The 20521-nt window shown below is 36.3% G+C and overlaps 1 protein-coding gene across 7 annotated transcripts in view; it reads right to left on the bottom strand.

Moving 5' to 3' along the window:
- LOC109425124 (BUB3-interacting and GLEBS motif-containing protein ZNF207) overlaps positions 1 to 20521 on the bottom strand; it is an 86487-nt gene that overhangs the window by 18433 nt on the left and 47533 nt on the right. For 4 of the 7 annotated variants that reach the window (XR_009997598.1, XR_009997599.1, XM_062850922.1 and 1 more), the window contains exons 5-6: positions 18867 to 19022; positions 18500 to 18638 (exon numbers count right to left, since the gene is read on the bottom strand). Coding sequence is in view for 4 of the 7 variants with exons in the window: in XM_062850922.1 (XP_062706906.1) it covers positions 18500 to 18638; positions 18867 to 19022 (295 nt within the window). In the remaining 3 variants the exon portion in view is untranslated. Of the gene's footprint in view, positions 1 to 14921; positions 15175 to 17007; positions 18639 to 18866; positions 19023 to 20521 lie in introns of those variants that run through there. The other 3 variants (XR_009997600.1, XM_029873665.2, XM_019700321.3) reach the window with 3 other exon arrangements.

Genomic DNA, 20521 nt, shown 5'->3' with positions numbered 1-20521 from the left:
ATTTACCTATAACTTTTTTGTTTTAAGATATAATGACTTGGCATCTTCGGAAGAAATGTGTAATTCGACGTCCTGAACAAGTTTGTAGAAGGTCACAAAACTGTAGGATTTTATCTGTTGAAGCTACACTGAAAAAACTAGTTTTAGGGGTACTTCGCACAAAACGCTCCATATCTTGAAAACCGTAAGAGATGGAGCTTTGACATGTTCTACGATTTTTGTTCTCTTATTATGGGCTACAACTTTGCCGAAGGCGTCAAACCTCTAAAAAAATATTTCGAAACAATATTTTTTTTATCTCACTTCTAGGGGGATTAATCATTTATTACATTTTATCAAAAGACGCCTTTTAACATGCAGAAAAACTTTGTAGAACACGCCAAACCTCTAGAACCAACCTAAAAAAAGTTATTTAATTTTGATCGTAAAATCATCGATTTCGAACACTGTGCCCTGAGGAAATATTTGGATAAATTCCTGAAGAAAAAAACCAGAAGGAGTTCCTGGATAATTCCTTGGTGGAACACCTGGAGAAATTCTTCAAGGAATTTGAGAAGATATTCCTGATTTTTTTATTATCTTTATTAAAGAGACTTTCCGATTCCTGAAGAAGTACCAAGAGGAATCCTTAAAGGATTTTCTGAAGGGTTTTTTGAAGAAATTCCTAGATTAATCTAATGCTTGAAAGGATTCATGGACGAATTCAAAACGAAGGTGATGGCTACAATTTTGTGGGGTTGCCAAATATATCCAAATAAATATCCAATATCCAAATAAATCCATTGTTCACCAGAAATTAGGTTGTCATTTCCAAACCTATATGGCAACGATTGGTGGGGTTCTAACGTTGTAATGGTAGTTGCCAATTTGGGTTTATTCACGCATTGGGGGATATCGTCTGTGATAATCACATTTGGAACATATATTTTCATTGATCATCGACAGTTTACATAAGTCATAAATCGATATAACCCTGAACCAACACTTAGCTTTGTATGAAATGATAATTACAATCAAAAAAGTGAACAGATAAAACTAACTAAATACGTGGAAACTGAAAACTAAACTAGAAATAATCAAATACGGCACCGACAGAATGATACAAGAAGAAAGAACTAAAACCCCGGAACACAAAAGATAGAATACTAGAGCGTAGTATAATAGTAGTGTAATAATAAAGTGTAAAAGCAACTTACGTTGGACATCGCAAAAATAAGAATAGAAATGATAACTCGAACTAACCTTGATCTGGGCAAATGTGATTCGTGTTGGGGTTTCTGGCATTTTGGCTTTTTTTTTGTTTTGTTGGTTTCAATCAACTTTATCTTAATGAACTTGCAATCGAACTCCAATCGGTAAATGGTTGTTTGTGTGAGAGATAGAAGTGAATTCCGGATGGCACGGAGGGTTATTAGGGAATGTCTTGGATAGGTACACGATCAGGATGGGTGGTGGTCTAACTTCAGGGTCGGCGTAGGTCATGGAGGATCATGAGACAATAAAAGTGAAATCTATATTTAGCTGGTTTTATTGCTTACAGTAAGTACAATGATATCTGAGTTGCAACCAATTGGATAAAGTTAATGCTTTACAGCAGATAATGGGAGGCGTAAGGTTAACTAGCTTCGCTGAAATTATTAATGATTATGATGAAAAACTGCTGCACGGTTCTTACAATAGTGATTAAACAACAACGTTTTTACTTTTTTGTTAAACGGTTAGTAGATCAAGCAGTAGCGATGAGTTCAAACAAAGTGCATATAGTCGTCCAGAAATACGTGGCCTCGAGAGAAGTGGTATGATCAGATCCGTGATCCGTATGATTTTCTTTAGAATCGTACACATTTGAAGACTACGACTACGGAAGTGAAGTAGGCCTAAAAGTCAAAAACTTGAACCACGTAGTACAAGGACGACGGCTACATTATTTACTGCACGATAAAAAAGTTCTCGTGAAATAGTATGCAAACATACAATGTACATAAAAAACACTCACATTTGAACACAAAAAGCGATCATCAAACAAGCTCTACTATAACAGCCCTACTGCTGATTACCCTATTAACATCTCATTAACACTAACGGTTATAAAATGGTAAAACTGTTACAAAAGTAACCTTGTTTATATCACAGTTCTCTTTCAATCAGTCATCGCAATACATGTGATCAAGTAGCAAACACTACAGCACAGCATCGCACGGGGGACAAAGAAAGATAGGAATTAGGTATCAGATGAAAATGCGAACACTAACAAGAACGTTGTTAGACCACTGACCGCCCGCGCCCGACGCTTCGCTGGTTGGATCATTGGATTTGAACGTTCATCGGTTGGTACACGTGAGCCAATTGTTTTTCTGACCTAATGTTTGCGTAGGTACTTCCGTTCGGGTTGTTCGGCGAGAGAGAAAGAGAAAGACATATTGCACAACGGAAATGTTGAACGTAATAAAGCGGAAAAAAAAACAAAATTACAGGGTTTAGAACATGTGCCAAGCAATGATAAAATTCTTTTTTTTATGATACATACAATCAGTAGGTGCAGTCTTATATGCATTAGTAACAAAGCCTACGTGTGTTAGTGGTTGAAATCTAGAGATAAAGCAAGTGAGAACACTGAACATTGACCGTTAAAATAATGTCCAATTACCCGCTGGGTTGCAATGATTAATTTGTTATCCGTATAGTATTGAAAGTGTACTCACCGGATACAACTAAATAAACAATAGTGATAAAAACAATATAAAACGTAAATACATCGTAATGTTTACACTTAAATGAACATCTAGAGATTTTCTTGTAAGTTTATGTCCCCTAGGGCTTAAATCGCCTCTCATTGTGTCAATTTTCAGTTCTATGCCATCAGGCGACGGATGGCTTGGAGGAATAGAAGCGTCCATCTTTCGAATTGGGATTCGTGGGTTCGATACCCAGCGGAGGATGTAGATTTTTTTTCGCTATTTTACTATTTTAATTTGAATTCGTTCGTCGTCCATATGTTTCAGTTCTGTACAAAGATATCAAAGTGGTTGAACATCATAATTGTCACTTGGCTTGGTTAGCCTGAGTAAAAATCAAGAATTTGACATTTGTTGGGTGGTACGAAATTGTGGAAAGATGCAAACCACGTGCTATCGTGGAATCGAGTTCAGTTCTAAGACACCAGGCGAAGGAAATTATCAAGAAGCTCCGTATCTTGGAGAGAAAGAAGCGCCCATCTTGCCATTGGGAGTCATGGGTTTGATTCCCACCAGAGCTGATTTAGCCGAGAACAGCTTATTTTTGTTTACTATTTTCCACTAGTAACTCAGTAGTTCTCTTGAAATGCGACCATAGTGGTTTCGCAGCGCGGTGTCACGAACACTAATGCAAATCTACTGGTTGAAAATATGCCCATTTAATTTTGCTGGGAACAGCTGATCTTTGTTTACTATTTTCAACCAGTAACTCAAGTGGTGTTCGTGTAATGCAGTGTGTACGTACACGCAACACTACTAAAAGCAGAAACCACTATACGTACACGCAAGCAGAATCCACTATAAATCAGTGCACGGACAGAAATGTTGTCTGGTTGATATAACTTTTCCCATAGTTCTACCAAGCTTTAAAGATATTCTTGGTTTAATAGTTTTGAATAGTTGCTTCACAATAATTTGATGTTTGCACAAGGTATATGTATATTAGCGTGGGTCATCGGAATTGTTTTCTCAGATCAAAGCTTTTTTGGTTCCGTTTCGGGTCCTGAGTATCTGTGCAAAATTTGAGCACAATCGGTTGCGTCTACACTTTGCGCATTGCAATTGAAATTTGTATGGGATTTTGTATGGGAAAACATACTTTTTTGCTTTTTTGTCATAAGTTGAAAAAGTTTGTCTGAAACTTTTTAACCGATAATGTAAAATGATAGCCTAGGATGTTCTGAAAAACTTTGTTGAAGACCGCAAAGCGATCCGATGCTTGTGAAAATGGTTATAACCAATGAACCGCATGCATGTGTTTATGTTTTAACATGTAAAGGAATAACAATAGCAACAAAATCATGCTGTTTCGCCAAGCAATGCCGACGCTATAACTTTTTTCATAAGCATCAGATCACTTCGCGATCTTCGACAAAGTTTTTCAGGACACCTTAGGCGATGTTTTCCTTTTATCGGTTACATGTTTTTAGAAAAATTCTAGCTTGTCATGAGAGAAATGCAAAAAAGTGTGTTTTCCCATGTAAAACTCCATACAAACTTCAAACGCGATGCGCAAAACGTAGACATAACCGAACCTGCCCAAATTTTGCACACTTATTTGGGCCCTGAAATGGGATCAAAAAAGCTTTGATCTGATGGGATACCATTGAATTTTTCATTTTTCCATATAAACGATGACCCACTCTAATGTATATTTAGTTTGAATCAACCTCTCTAAAGATCAACCGTCAAGTGCTTAACCAAGAATATATGTATGTCATTACTTGAACACTCTTGGCTGCTGTCTACTCAGTCACAAAGAAGCTCATAAATTTGTTCATCATGGCGGCGGCAGTTGTAAGATGTGACTACAAGGCCAATACGATACAAGTCCAATTCTATCGAATTCTTTCGAAATTTGTGGATATGATTTTATATGTTATACTTCTATGAGCATATTTCAATGAATTTCGTTTTCAGCCAATCGGAATGATAATTCATGACTACAAATTTAGCGTGAAGAACTGCCTTGTCTGCATCACGTCTAGTATACAAAGGCATTGCCATGAATAACGAATTGCCTCGGACTTTGATGAGTATCACATGCAAATAAAGATCTAATATCCGTAATAGGTACTATATAAACGATGTTATCCTCGTTTGAATCTTAAATATAAGGCTTTTAATGATTTAAAAAAAAACAGAATTTGAACGATGCTCAGTGTATGATTAAACCAACCCAAAGGGCCAGACACGTATAATTCTTGACTTAGTACATTATAGTATACTGAAATAAATTAGTGCATCATAGCAAACTCAGCGGCCGATTTTTTCGATAAACAATGTTTGTTTTTTAGTTCATCTGTCAAAGCCTTGATTTCAGCCAGTACGATTACTTTGATGGTAATACATTAATATACAATAATATACATTAATATATTAATATACCGCAAATATACTAATATACTTCGAATACACTCAATATGCTAATACGTGTCTAGCCCCTTGAACCAACCATCCGATATAGTTAGTTCAACCCTCAAGTTAAGGGTCAGTATAACCATAAACATGCTTGAATTCTCCATGAGAATAATTGAGCTGTCAAACCATCAATCATAATTATTGTTGATGTAAGCATAATATGGTTGAATGAATCATATTTCTTGCTCTCATCAATGCTTCAATTCTGGTTAGTTCAAGCTTCCATTATTGTTCGACCTATTATATTATGCGTGATACAATCTCAAAATAGGATTATATAAAAGTCAATGCACAAATATGCTTGTTTGGGACTGTAATGTCAATCATGGCTTTATATTTTTTTTTCCGTGTGCTTGTATTTCGCGTTATATTTTGCAATATTCTTCACATGACTTTTGAAAAGGCCATATGATGAACAACTTTCTTCTTTTAAAATTATAACTCAAAAACGGTTTGTTGGTTTGAAATAATGCCTTCGAAGATATTTCAGGATATTCTAAGGAGTTATTGAAAAAAAAACACTGGAAGATTTATTCATCATGCATTTATGTTAAATGTCATAAAAATCCAATTTTTCAAAAATCTTACGCTTAGTTATTTTTCTATAGAAAATTGGCTTTCAGCCTGAAAATTTGGGCTAGCTTAGAATAGTCAAATGCTGCTAAACATTTATCTTGAATTTTTAGTTTTAAATAATATATTTTAAACAATATATACACATTCATGATGTCTGTGATACCAATTTCATATCAATTCCACGTGATATGTTCTTTGAAAAATTTCTTGATAATTACCAAAAAAAAAAGAATCAGGTACACTGTGGTGCATAATTGACCGGACAAACGCCGATGTTCATACAAAATGGCCAAGTTTAAGATGCTGTAACTATGGTTTGCTTTGGTGGATTGAGCTCAATTTTTGACACGGAACTACAAATCTGGAGCTCGATTTAAATAGGTCGTATGTACTTTCATCGATATAAAATTCGATCATTTGGATTCGCTTCTTATAGCGGAAACTGTTGAAGTTTAACAAAATTAATACATTTAAGCGATTCCTTACAAAACCGGCTTTCGGTTTTCTCATTTAAAGCCATCGAAATATCATCCATATTGGTAACTATTGCTAAAATAAACTGATCGAATTTTATATCGACGAAAGCACATACGACCTATTCAAATCGTTCTCCAGAAATATGCTGAATTTTGTGTATACAAAGTATAAAATGTTTTCGTTAACAGGTCTGGGCGTGGCAAGGCGTTGAAAATATTGCAAAAGTGATCGGACAGCGGTACCCCTTTGATTTACACGCGTGCCGCTGTCCGATCACTTTTGCAATTTTTTCAACGCCTTGCCACGCCCAGACCTGTGAACGAAAACATTTTATACTTTGTATATATAAAATTCAGCATATTTGTAGTTCCGTGTCAAAAATTGAGCTCAATCCATCAAAGCAAACCATAGTTACAGCATCACAAACTTGGCCATTTTGTATGAAAATCGACGTTTGTCCGATCAATTATGCACCACAGTGTAGATAATTACCTAACAACTGAGTTACTTGAAGCAGTTAACCATTCATCGCTCGGAATATCGTAAAGAAAGCAACAAATATTTTAAAGTTTTTTTTTTTAAGTGGAGCGGACTTGGTATGATGGTTAAGCACGTGACTATCACACCGAAGACCTGGGATCGAATCCGACCCCCGAAAAACTTTTCCTTCGAAAGGGAAGTAAAGCGTGTGTCCCGAGTTCAGCCCAGGGCTGAAAATCTCGTTAATACAGATAAAAAAGTTTTTTTAAAGGATTCTTTTCAGAGCTATTTACAATTTTTCTTTAAAAAGATTCATCTGGAATACTACCATGCATTATTTCAAGAACACTTTCAGAGTATTCTCAAAAAAGAAAACAAAATAGAAATGTTGACAGAAATCTACAGAATTTGTTTAAGGAACTCCCCGGCTAGCTCCCCGGAGATCCAATAATTGAAGAAAAATTTTAGTGAATCTCTTTGAGCTGTTTTAAGGCTTTGTAAGGCATCATCAGCATCGGCAGCCATATTTGATATGTGGCTCGAGATTTCAAAGTGGAGTGTTTGCTATGATACTTTTTCAGCTGCTTTGGTTCAGAATATTAAACTTTTTATCACTTCAAAAACGCGAGACAAATATTCATTGAGAATCAAAAAGCCAATTATTCCTTTGAAAGCTCAGTGATGCATCAGGTCACTTTAGGGACAACTAAGAATTTTTGAGAACTCCCTGAGAGTTCCAGGATTTTTTCCAGGTCGATTGAAATTCCATGTTAATTCCAAGTTTTCCAGGTTTTATTACCCTGTGAGAGAAGTCCCGGGAGAAATAACGTGAAAAGTCACTTCGAAACAAATCCCGCAAGGCTTTTGAAAATATCCCAGTCGAAACTCCAGTGGAAATCCAGGGAGAAACACTGGAGAGGAATTCCACGGAGTCATGTCAGTCGATCCTGAGCGACCATTTCAAAAATATCTGAAACTTTGCACAGTTTTTCAATTTCATATAAATCGCCATTTTTTGATATTAAACCTTCATATTCACTCACGACTAACTTTTCAAAAGGGTGTATGCGAAAATAGTTCTAAAATATTCTAAAAGCTGTACAGCAAAAAGGGATTGTTCGATTGTTATAAATTTTTCAGCAAAGTTAGATAACTAAATGATGATTCCTTAGAAAATATGCACTGTAAAAAATTTCTTTTTCTACTTTGAAAAAATATGATATTTGTCACAAAAACTCAAATATCTCAAAACCCTATCTTTTTACCAACTTCAATTTTTTAGGGGAAATAGCCCATTATATCAGCTATCTACCATAAAATTTTGGTGATGGTAAACTGATAAACAAAAAAGTTATGACATTTCAAACATTTCACAATTTTTACATTTAGTAACAAAAAAAAATTTTTTTCTGTGTAAATTATTTCGAGAATTATATTTTGATGCTGATTTTATTGTAAAGGCTACCGCCTGAATTAAACAAGTTGTTTTCATGATACTTTAGTTTGATTATTCGTAATTACTATAGTATCTATTTGAAACTTAGACGCGATCCAGTGTTGTGATCAAAAATATTGAGATTGTCATACTTTTTATTGTACGTGACTGGTGAAAAAATCCCTTGATAGTGTTGAAAAGCTGTTGATTATAAGAAAAATGGAATTGAATTTATTTTTAAGACAAAAGCTGTATAATAAAAGTTTTTTTATACGCGTATACGTCTAGTTTATCCGCAAAAAAAATCCCTCTTACACACTTATCTCTGAATTGCCTGTTCGGTACTTTTTTGACGAGATTATAACAGCAGTACGATCTCGGTAGTTTCGGTAATCGATTTTACTGAGGCTCAGTAAAACAACTGTCAAAATCGTATGGAAAAGGTAAACAATGCATTTTTGCTGAACGAGTTCGGTGCTCAGCAGTTTTAATCTCGTCAAAAAAATTACCGAACTCGGTACACGGCGTGTGTATGGGAAAGGTTTATAACAAAAAATTGGGCATCGCCAAATTTTTCGCTATTCAAAAATAGAGACTTCCAGCTTTCATTTGCACGGTCCCTCAAAAAAATCCACCGAGGGATCTCGAACAACTTTTTCAGAATACTGTTTTTCCCCATACAAAATGAACGGTTCCAAATTAATCCCTATTTCTACTTAACAAACATACCCAATTTTTGTATGAAAAAGTTCCCCCGATGGAATATTTCGATGTTGGGCTTGAATGAAAGCTAGTAGCGTCAACTTTCACGTAACGTAAAAATTAGCGATGCCTATTTTTTTGTAATAAATTTCTTATACCAGACACATTGTGCGGTAATCAAAATTAAGTGTGTAGAGAACAGACTTTATGATCGGAAGAATGCGAGTAACTTCAACAACAACAACAAATGCATAAGAGGTACATACCACAGACAAACAGACGAAACGCCTAGAACAATTTTAGTGAAAATTCATCGCCCAGTTCACACTATCACCACCTGGTGGAAATGTTTCACGAAACACTGCGTTGTGCAATATCGTCATCAGAAGGCGCTAGTGTGAAACGTCAAACGCAAAGAAAAACGATGGGCGCTCTTCTTGTTATGAAAGCCACAACCAAGATTCAAAATGATCGTTGAAGGCGTGGTCAATGAAAATTTCGCCAGTGTTACGTTTGTTTGTCTGTATACATACCTGACAATGCTCACGAAAAAAACAAAAAAATACTACCGCTATGAATATTAAAAATTGTATAGTATTTTTTTTCTTCAGCCACCAACACCAAACAAGTAAGTTAAAATTAATAAGTGATTTTGTTTATTATAATCTAACGAACAAGATGAACAGTCGCTTTCTCAAAGGTCTTCAACTCAACGCTCTCTTGTAGACCGTTTGATGAAAAAAAAATGTTCAAAAGAGTTACGAAATCTCACCGAAAGCACCATAGATAAACTGAAAGAGACTGGTTATGCCCAAATGTCCACATTGTGTACAAAATTACGCATTTGCACGTCCTGCCGTCTAGAATTTGACAAACGAGCCATCTGTATATCATCGGTAAAGCAGGGCGCAGGAAGTTCGAAAACGACAACAACTGAGAAATTGCCATCAGCGACATCTGTTTAAACAATTTAATTACGCCCCTTTTCAAAAATGCCCTGTAATATTCTTCAACATCTATACCCATTTCAATATTTTTAACGTTGCAAAACACGCTTTCAACATTCATCTTGAAGAAGAGGGAAAACACTTGTCCTCAAATGTAACAGCAAATTAATGAATAAACGACTAATGCGCGGAGGGCGTGATAAAATCGGAACATTACGGTACATAGTATATTATATTATATGTATATATAATATATAATAAAAACAACTTGTTTTACTCACGCAAGGCCATTAACAATAAAATCAGCATCAAACTTCAATTTCCGGCCGAAATAATTTACACTAAAAAAAATTATTACTAAATGTGAAAATTGTGAAATGTTTGAATTGTCATAACTTTTTTGTTTATTTTCATGGTAGATTGCTAATACAATGGACCGTTTTCTCTAAAAAATTACGTTGGTAAAAAGATAGGGTTTTGAGATATTTGAGTTTTTGTGACAAAAATGATATTTTTTAATGTTAAAAAAGATTTTTTTCACAGTGTATATTTTCTTAGGAATCGCCATTTAGTTATCTAACTTTGCTGAACAATAAAATCAGCATCAAATCACGATTCCCGGCCGAAATAATTTACACAGAAAAATTGTTTTTACTAAATGTAAAAATTGTGAAATTTTTGAAATGTTATAACTTTTTTGTTTATTAGTTTACCATCACCAAATTTTTATGGTAGATTGCTAATACAATGGACCGTTTTCCCTAAAAAATTCAAGTTGGTAAGAAGATAGGGTTTTGAGATATTTGAGTTTTTGTGACAAAAATGATGTTTTTCAATGATAAAATAGATTTTTTTTCACAGTGTATATTTTCTTAGAAATCACCATTTAGCTATCTAACTTTGCTGAAAAATTCATAACAATCGAACAATCCGTTTTTGCTGTGCATATTTTTGAATATTTTTGAACCATTTTCACATACACCCTTTTGAAAAGTTAGTCGTGGCTCTAAATAAAAATTTGATATCGAAAAATGGCGATTTAGATGGAACTGAAAAACTGTGCAAAGTTTCAGTTCAATAGAAAATCATGAATTAAAATTTTTCCTTAATTTTGATGCTGTTGCTTGGAATCGCTCTGGAAGAAAACTCACGGAAATTTCTTGAAAAAAAAAATACAGGAGAAACATTGGAAGAAATCCCAAGAGGAACTCCTGCAGAAAATTCGTGAAAAACTTCTTAAGAAATCTTTGGAAGAGCAGCTCTACTAGAAATCTTAGGATTAGGGATCTTGTAATAACTCTTCTGCGGGAGCCCCAAGCACACCGGAAGGAATTTCGGAAACTCTTCAAAAGTAATCTCGAGAGAAACTCCAGCAGAAACTCCGCGAAAACATTCGCGATATATGCTTAGAGAAACTTTTGTTTGTTTGTTTTGGAGGAACTCTGGGAGCGATACCGGTAAAACATCTAGAATAAATTCTGGAAAGAAATTACGTAGGATCCCCTTGAATCCTTGAAGAAATTTTCGAAGGAATAGGGTTTCACTAATTCCCGGCACCTCACAGCAAAACAAATCAGTATATCACTTGCCGCATATAATTTTCTTAGGTAATCACTTCCTTAGGTAATCATCTCATGCAACATTTCCGCAACGGGATGCACAGCTACAAGTTCACTCAGAAGCCGCTCAAGTGCTCAAAACAACGAGTGCACTTCGTCAGCACAAAGATGGGTGCCGAAGTGATTTCCCATTTGATTTTGCTGGAAGTTCGGCACTAGTGCCGGGAATTGGGTTCTTTAGGGGTATCCAGATTATTGCATAATCGGAATCTCCGTCCAAAAATTAGTCGAAATCCAAAATTTCATCATTTTTGGTGCCCGGGAACTATTTTTAAAATGCTTTTAAGGTTTATATGGGGAAATTTTTTTGTTCGGGTCGAACTGTCACTTTATCGATTGAACTGTCATTCTATCCACGGAAATTAAAATTGCTTTGTTTATTTAACTATCAAAACAAAGGAATTGAAACGCAATAAAATCACATCATACCCAGAAAAATGAGATCTATCGATTAAGCTCAAGAAAATGGCACTTTTCTTAATTCACTAAACAACCCAATTGGCGCTGGACTAGGTGCAGTAAACTCGTTCAAAATAAACTTTCCGGCAGAAAATCTTCACAACAATCACTGAATGTTAACAACAAGTTCACGCAATAAGGTATCTGATTCAGATGGAAGAAGTGAACGAAAACAATCATTTAGTTGTGAATTTAGATAATGCACAATTTTGATTACCTGTAGTGAAGGGAATGGGGTCAGAAACCCTACCCTGATGGAATTCCCAAAGGAGTGCTTGAAGAATCTTCATAAAGACTTCCTGGAGTTCGTCCAAAAAGAATTTTTCTGGATGAGTTACAAAAAATAATCATGCATGGTAAGTCCTGGAAACAATCTCGACATAATTTCCGGAGAAAAGCCTGGATTTCTGAAAGAACTCCTGCAGGAGTCCTGATTGAATCACTGAATCACTGAATTCTAGAAATAGTCATTGGAGGAATTTGGCAAGCAATCAATGAAAGCAAATCGCTGGTATCGCTGAAAGATTTAGCGATGGAATCACTGGATGAATTTCCGGAGAAATCCTTAGAAGAATCCCAACATTCGCAAAGCAATCGCTGTAGCATAAAATTCAGAAGAAATACTTAGAGCCCGGAGGAATTCTCTGCAGGAATACAGCAATGTTCTGTATTACGAAACGACGCGTTTCCAAATATTTCATAGGGGCAGCTTTATAGAAAAAATGAAACTGAAAAAAACTAACGGTCAGAAAACCGGTTTTTCTAGCACCACCCTAAGCTAATTCAGAAAAATATCTCTAGATCGACCAATTTTAAGGCTACATAAAAACTATCTTCAGCAAACTTGTTCGAAATTAATAGATTCGAACTTCTCTTGGAGCATCTAAGAATTATAAATAATGGCCTTGTTACAATATGGATCACCCTAATTTTTATGTACTGCACTGCCCATAACTGCATAATTGTAACATTTGCATTTTTTGCCAATATTGAGTTAATACCGGGGAACATCTCCCAATGATCAGTACTTTCATCCACCCAAATGAACTTTATAAGTTTGTTCTGCAAAATGTGAAACAAATACCAAGTCGTTTTGTCTCATTAGCTAAAATTAATTAATGTAACCGCATAACAATCACACTGGAAATACACACTGGTGTCAAAGCTTAATATCAATCATATTTTGGTCTGATTATTTTTTTAACTATTCGTCCAGCATACAAGAAGAGCTGTAGAAAATTTCATTGCAAAAGGATGAATTTTATATTATTGACAAATTTTTGAAATTTCGTATCGTATCCATACTAGCGCATGTTGCAAACTTTAAACTCCATTTTCTCCAATGCCTACTTTTGTCGAATGTGACTGTTATGCAGTTATGGGCAGTGCAATCCTGGGGCAAATTGATCATTTCAAAATAAATTTTGCAGATAATATTAGTAGCACCTCAAAAACTGTCGAACGAAGTTTTGCAAAATCGATACTGGGCGGATCTCCATAAAACCACACTGCAGACTGTTGTTCGACTAATTTAAACTTTAGGTTAAATAACTCCAAAAATCAAAAAAATGTCTATGTTTCTTTGGGGTGAAATTGATCATCATACAAATGAACATCAGTAAGAACAGAAAGTTGCCTTCTGCATGTCGAGCTTTTGAAGACGAATAACGCATCAAAACTTCAACAAGTTTGAATTGAAACCTAAACGCCTGAGGTAGGCGAGTTCGACAATGGTCGATAAGTGACCATTTTATTGAACAAATTGAACATCCTAAACAGATTAATATTGAGAATAGCTTCAATACTTCACAATTAACGTTCCACAAAAAAGTACGCACAGAAAACTTATAGGAACTCCAGTGCCAATCGATTGTTTAGTACCAACGATTTCAGCTAAGTAAGAAGCACATTGAAATATGTGCTGGAAATGTTGTTGAATGATACAAAAATCGCAGTGGAATGTATCATAGGCGCTTTTATATGAATTCCAAATATTTAGAATGGGAGAAAAAGCAGCCCGGAGCAGGCCAGAGTTGAATAGAACCAACCCATAAGGGTGAATAAGTACTGAAACATTTAACACATTGGAGATTTAATCATACAAATGATGAATGCTAAAATTACTGGAAATCTATACAACAATATACTACATGCTTCTGTAGATAGTTATTTTTCAAACTTACGTGCATAAGTTCTTACTCAACATCATTAGTAAAAAAAAACAAGCAAGGAACACATCAAAATCCAATTCGACAAATGAAATCTTGATAACAACAAAAAAGCATGAAAATGAATCACATAAAATATCACAAATAGTATTTTCTAAGTCGATTGCAGCGCCTGCAACGAGTAATGCTTACGGATGACGAAAAATAATCATACCTCGGATTTATAATATGAGCAACCTGAGTCAACCAACACGCTCGATTCTTTTGTGTTTCTGTCTTGTAGCGATAAAGTTCTTTTCATAATCTTCATTTACAGTAGGAATATACTTAAGTACGAAACGCCAATGAACGGGAGACAAATGCGGCGAACACCCTTTCAATACATGCAACGAATGCTACGAGAAAATGCATAAAATCGGTACCTTGATTTCACCGAACGTGAGAATATGCCACAGTGATGAAAGGATCTGGCTTTGGTTCGATTTGGCCAGAGGTTACATACTTAACTTACAAAAGTCGCATGTTTCTGTGCTGAACCGGCGACGACGTGTTCTTATCAATTTCCAATGAGTTTAACGCGAATCCATCAAATCGCAGTATGTATCAATTCAAGTGCCCGTATACTTGTACGTGTAGTATCCGTGTTGAGTGAAACTTCTAAAACACTGAAATTCTGACCATCAAACTAATACAACTACGATTTAAAACTAGGCACAATGTTTGACGGTAGGTTCTTTTCCAAAAAAATAACATACGTGTAAAGTAAATAGTTAAAACACTAAGTGATCAAAAAACACACACGCGCACAAACTTAGAAACGATCCAAAAAACGGGTGTTAGGAAAGTGAATTCGATTCAAGCCAAATGTAAAGTTAACAATGGGAAAGGAAAACTTCACTCACATGGCGGTTGTGGCGGCAAATGGAGTGACGAATTGTGAATTTCACGTATACTTTTCTCGGTTGGTTCGGTTGCACGTGTACATAGTTTGCGGTAGAAGTGGGATGATCTCTTGCATTTGTTTTTTGATGTTTTGTATCAAGTTTAGTAATTACTTTTTTTTTCAGTGTGTGCGTTACGGATATGGAAGTGGTGACAATCTTTATCATCGGTTATAGAGGTGTGGAAAATGGGGAACATTTACTCAAATAATTCCTAAAGAATGAAGGCAGTAGGCAAGAAACAAAGAGAAGACAATCATCAGACAAATTGGAAATTCACAATTACATTTGTAATAGAGTAACATCATGACGTAGGAATTTCGATGAGTATAAATATTTAAGCCGAACGCTTTTCATATGTAGGTTTCAAAATCCGATGCATTTTTGTATGTGACGTATGTACATTTTATTTTATGTGACACGTTTCTCAATACAATAATTGACTGCTTTTCGCAACTATTCATTATGCAACTGTGTCGTGAGAACTGAGAAGTTACATAGCCCACTAAACAGGGAATCCTTAATTGATGGTGTGATGCGGCTATATGCTTGCCGTGTCTAGCCACTGCTTCCAATAAGTTGAAATTTTGTGGCAATTAATGATTAGGTGGTCTAATAAAATCCTAACCGCTAAACGAGTGTGCTGCAGCTCAAACATTAACTTGAGAGGTTCCAGTTTGATGGAATACTTAAGAAGTACAGATCTGGGATCACTTAACGCCCAGCCTTCATGATATCAGCCAGAGAGGAAGTATTAGACATAAAGCTTTGCTCTAGCAGAATTAGTCACGAGATGATCAATTGGCTTGTGTCAGATGAGGAAGCTTTATCTGACCATCGCTACGTCTGCTTTTTATCACCTGAATGTTATTCATTAATCTTTACGTTTCAGGAATTCCCGGTCAACCAACTAGGATCTCTTTAGCCTTTACTGATTTGGTTGCGGACGAATTTCATGAATATTTATCTTCTATTGACACTCCAAGTGATTAAGATGATGCCGTTGATACTTCAACGGCATTCATGATGGAAGCTTTTGAAGAAGCTTGCCCTCTGCGGCCGATTCAGACCATAAAAGGAATTTTGTGAACCGCTCAGGATACAATGTAGAAAGAGTTGGTACAGATAACGCTCGGCTGGATCGGAACCTTTCAGGTCGATTCGCAAGGCTTACCAGAAAGCTCTTTGGTCTGCTGAACGATCCGGCTGAAAAAAAAAACTTTGTTCGAATGTTTCCAGTTTGAGTCAATCGATTGAACAAAATAAATGGGAAATTTAGGGTGTTCCGAGTGAACGAACTTCGTTTGCCAAATGGCGCAATCAGTTCCTCTGATGAGGATGTGCTGAAACGTTTATTCGGTACACACTTCCTTGGATATGTAAATACTACATCTTCGGATGAATCTGATGCTTTTTCTTGTAGTTACGATTCTCTGGCTTCGGATTGGAGTATGACAACTTTAGATTGAATTGAGTGGACACTAAATACCTTTGCTCCTTTCAGGCTATATCCTATTTTGTCTGGGAAGGAATTTGATTATTTCAAACATGTTTTGAAAAAAAAAAAAACTACTTGTTTGCAGCTTTGCTACAGGGTGTATTCCAAATCTTAGCGGGATATTATTGTAAAGTTTATTCCGAAAGTGGGTCGTGCGTCGCAATGCGTTTCAGGCCAATCAGTTTAACTTCTTATCTTCCGAAATGCTTAGAATCAGTGATGTTCATTTAGCTAACGTGCCTCTTCATGTGAACCAACCAATCTGGTAAGAACACTGTAACTCTTTTACATAAAGTTGTTTACGAAATCGATAAAGCATTCGCTTGCAATCTTGTTTGTGTGTTACCATAGATATCGAGGATGTGTTTGATAACGTTGCATATTGGAAGCTGCATGGTGTTATGGTATATTTCCAATGATTTCCAATTGGAATCATCAAATGTTCAAAAACCGATATCTTTTTCGACATTGCGTCATGCAGCGATTGGGAAATTAAATGTTTGTGGGTGCTCCCAAGGGGGCGTCTTGTCACCACTTTTGTGGAATCTTGTAGCAAAAACGCCTATGTCCTAACGCCTAATATGGCCTTTCAGTAAATCTGAGTAAACATCTATTGTTCATTTCCCAAAAAGGAGAAATCGCAATGGGGGTCGATATGACAGAACAGGTAAAGTAGGTACGTTGACGTCATTATCGATTACATGCTTTCCTGGATACCTCACATTGAGTTCAGAATCAAGAAAGCTTGTATGGTCTTCAATATGATTTACACAACTGTTGTTCGACCAATATTGGTCTATACATAGGTAGGCATGGAGACCTCGAAATATAGATTTTTTTTGAGTCGTTTTAATATCGAACGTCCATACTAATGTCAGGTTGAGTTCATTGAAACGTAATCGAAACTATCTCTACCAGAATAAAGCGAATGGAGTAAACATGTCTAACTGTCTGATAGAACCTTCGATTGATATAGAAATAGAATGTGATAGATAATCAGCTCCCGTGAGCGCAGGATACAGACGGCCGGATTTCTGGATGCGGGTCATTCGAATGTGTACAAAAGGAAAGAAAAGTCAGCAGATTTGTTCGCTTCAGAGCTATAAACCACCATTCTGTATTCGGTTTATTTTGAGTGATACATTTTTTCAGTTGTTTTTTTTATCATGAATATTAATCGGTACAGATAGAGGCTCGGGATGCTACTTGTTATGCGGGGATTATACTTATATGAGCGTAAAACTATGGTAGAAACGGAAACATCGAAAGGAATCAAGCTAAAAACAAACAAACGCGCTAGGGTGAACTGTTCAAGCAGAGAATCAGAGCGACACTTTTGTTACAAAACAGCTGTCCTAACATCACTATGGCATAATGCAGTTTACACATTGAGTCGGAAGGAGATTTTATCCTTTAGGAAAGAGAGAAATCAAGCGTATCTGTATATGAGGGTTATACTTGGCAGAAATACTGAACTTTGTATGCTAAATGGTGAAAAATTCGAATATGTGCAAGAACGAGTATGATAGGTTGCGTATGAGAGATATTCGTGTGAGAAATCTAGCGGCAATGCGTGTTGTGGAAAATGCGTTTTCTGGGTCAGCTAGCAAACAAACACGGGAGTAAACTCTATCACAAGCGCACGAACAGCTGTTTGTGCTTATTTTCAAACGTAACAAAAAAGAAAACTGAGTGAATTGTTTTAATAGTGCCTACTGATTGAACTTGCTTGTCTGGCGCGTTTATTGGTCTATATTACAAATCCTACTTGTATATGATTATCTTTTCATATCATATGTTTTGTAACGTTACACTTTCGGAGGAAAAAATGCAAAAATAAAAAATAGATGTAAAATTTTTGAAACGGTCTTATACAATCTAAAGAATGTGTAGATTTTCTGTAGATTTAAGGTCGAGCTCCATTCGCGCGTGGGTTTTCTTGTTTCAATGCATATGTATTATCTTTTTTTTTTTGTTTTGTTTTGTTGACGTTTAGGCGGGAAAGTGAGACTTTATCTTCGATAATATTGGTTGTACCTACCTGGACCAAGCCCCATCTGCGGAGGGCCAGGGCGGAGCATATTTCCGCCAATCAAGGCCGCCCCAGGATGACCTATTGCCAGCCCCTGTCGCATCATTGGATTCACCAGCTGCATGGGACCGTTCAACGACATCGGTACCTGGAAAAGAAAATAATTTTATGCATAAGGGTACGAATAAATTCTGATTACTTGTTAGACTAAACTTAAATTTTACATAGTTACAATTCACTTCCGATAGGAAACTCCTTTACTCCCGATTAGTTGCAATTTACTTCAAACCACAGTTAACTACAATCCCACTCGAACATGCACAAACATACAAACACGCACACACCGCAAACACACAAACATATAGGCTAAACTGACCATTCCGATTGGCATTCCGGGTCGAGCTGCGGCAGCCGAAGCGGCCGCTGCATTCGCTGCCTGTAACCGTTGGATCATGGCGGCTCGATTTAGGTCGTCAATATGCTTTTGATGGTTGGCCGCTGCAGCCTGGGCGTGCGCTATCACGGCTGCTTGCTGTTCAAAACAAGGAGAAAGAAAAGTTCCAATTTTGGATAGGTTCTGATACTATTGCTTGGTGGTTGTTGGTTTGGAATAAGTACTGTGTTTATTGTTTGTGAGAAATGATGAAAAAAAACTGAAGTGTAATGTAGTGGTTTAACTGAGGAGAAATTGCATGAAATACAAAGAAAAATCTGTTTGGATAACGAATATATTTTAATGCAACAATTTCGAATACCATTAATGCAAACGGTACCTATAAATAAAACAACTGTTTGGAAAAAGTAAAAAAAAAACATCGAGTTAAATTCCATTTAATGACGGTTTTTCGACGTATTTCGTTCTCAACTGTGAGGTCGCCGGTGCCGTGGCGTAGTGGCTACACGTTTTCTTTATAAGTGGATTGACATGGGTTCGATCCCAGCCCCGGCACTTGCAGTTTTTCGTCAGTTGCATAGAAATGTGCTGGTAGATGGCCGACACTTCTCAGACGTCGTTGATGTTAGAACTTTTAGGGGTCCGCACATCGACTCAGTTCACTACCACGTACTAGTAAGATTCGAGCTCGGTTATCAACCGTGTCGGACTCTAGGAACCGGTGATCGATGCGTTTCAACATCCAGCGGCTTTCAGCAGACGGTAGCTACGGTAGCTGACTATGGCCAGAAGCTGGACGAGTGGGTAAGTGAGATCAACAAGAGCGCTAATTAAGGGTATGCGGTATACCGAAAAATTTCGCCAAACGCACCTCGAAACGAAATTCCGCGGAATTCCATGGAATTCACCCAGGCGAAATTTATGATTTTGAATTTCGTTTCGTTTCGCCAAATTCTAAAAATTTCGTCTCCAAAGAATATATTTTGACGAAATCAAACGAAATTCCGCGGAATGTCAAATAAATTTCGAAAACAAATAAATAGTGTAAATGTCCACATCATCTATCAAACATCTCGAATAGCGAGTGACAAACCACTCCCAGGTTCTATAAAGACAAACAAATTTCGAACCTACTTCTTATTTTGGACCTACCATCAAGATCTTGCACAATAGTTTATTTTTTATTTTTTTATTTCTGTGTATTTTAACTTATGCTAATTCTACACTTTGCTTAGCCTGGTACACGGTTTATATGGGAAAATACAAAAAAAAAATGGAGAAACTCAAGCTCCTGTATACTTTTTGAGTTCCACTTTGGTCCCATATCAACAGTGCAAAATTTCAGATCGATCGGAAAAACTATATTTTAGCGCTCGCCTTTCTTAGTTTTTCATAAGATTTACTATGGGGAAACTTTAATCCTGCAAAGAAAAATCGCTAGGAGTCACCTCTAGAGCCCTAAAAATAAGTCGATGAATGATTTCTGTAGAAAACTTCACTAGGAATCAGACCTCCGAAGACAGCAAACCGATGCGACGTTCGTGAAAAAAAGTTATTAGGCCTCATCCGACCGATAAAATAACGAGATTTTATTATTTATTGTTATTTTTTTACATGTTAAACAGCGTTTGCATGCC

Source organism: Aedes albopictus, chromosome 2 (assembly GCF_035046485.1).
Source record: "Aedes albopictus strain Foshan chromosome 2, AalbF5, whole genome shotgun sequence".
In the NCBI taxonomy this organism is placed as follows: domain Eukaryota; kingdom Metazoa; phylum Arthropoda; class Insecta; order Diptera; family Culicidae; genus Aedes; species Aedes albopictus.
Note: the sequence above shows the minus strand (reverse complement) of the source record. Positions and strands in the feature narration are given on the sequence as shown.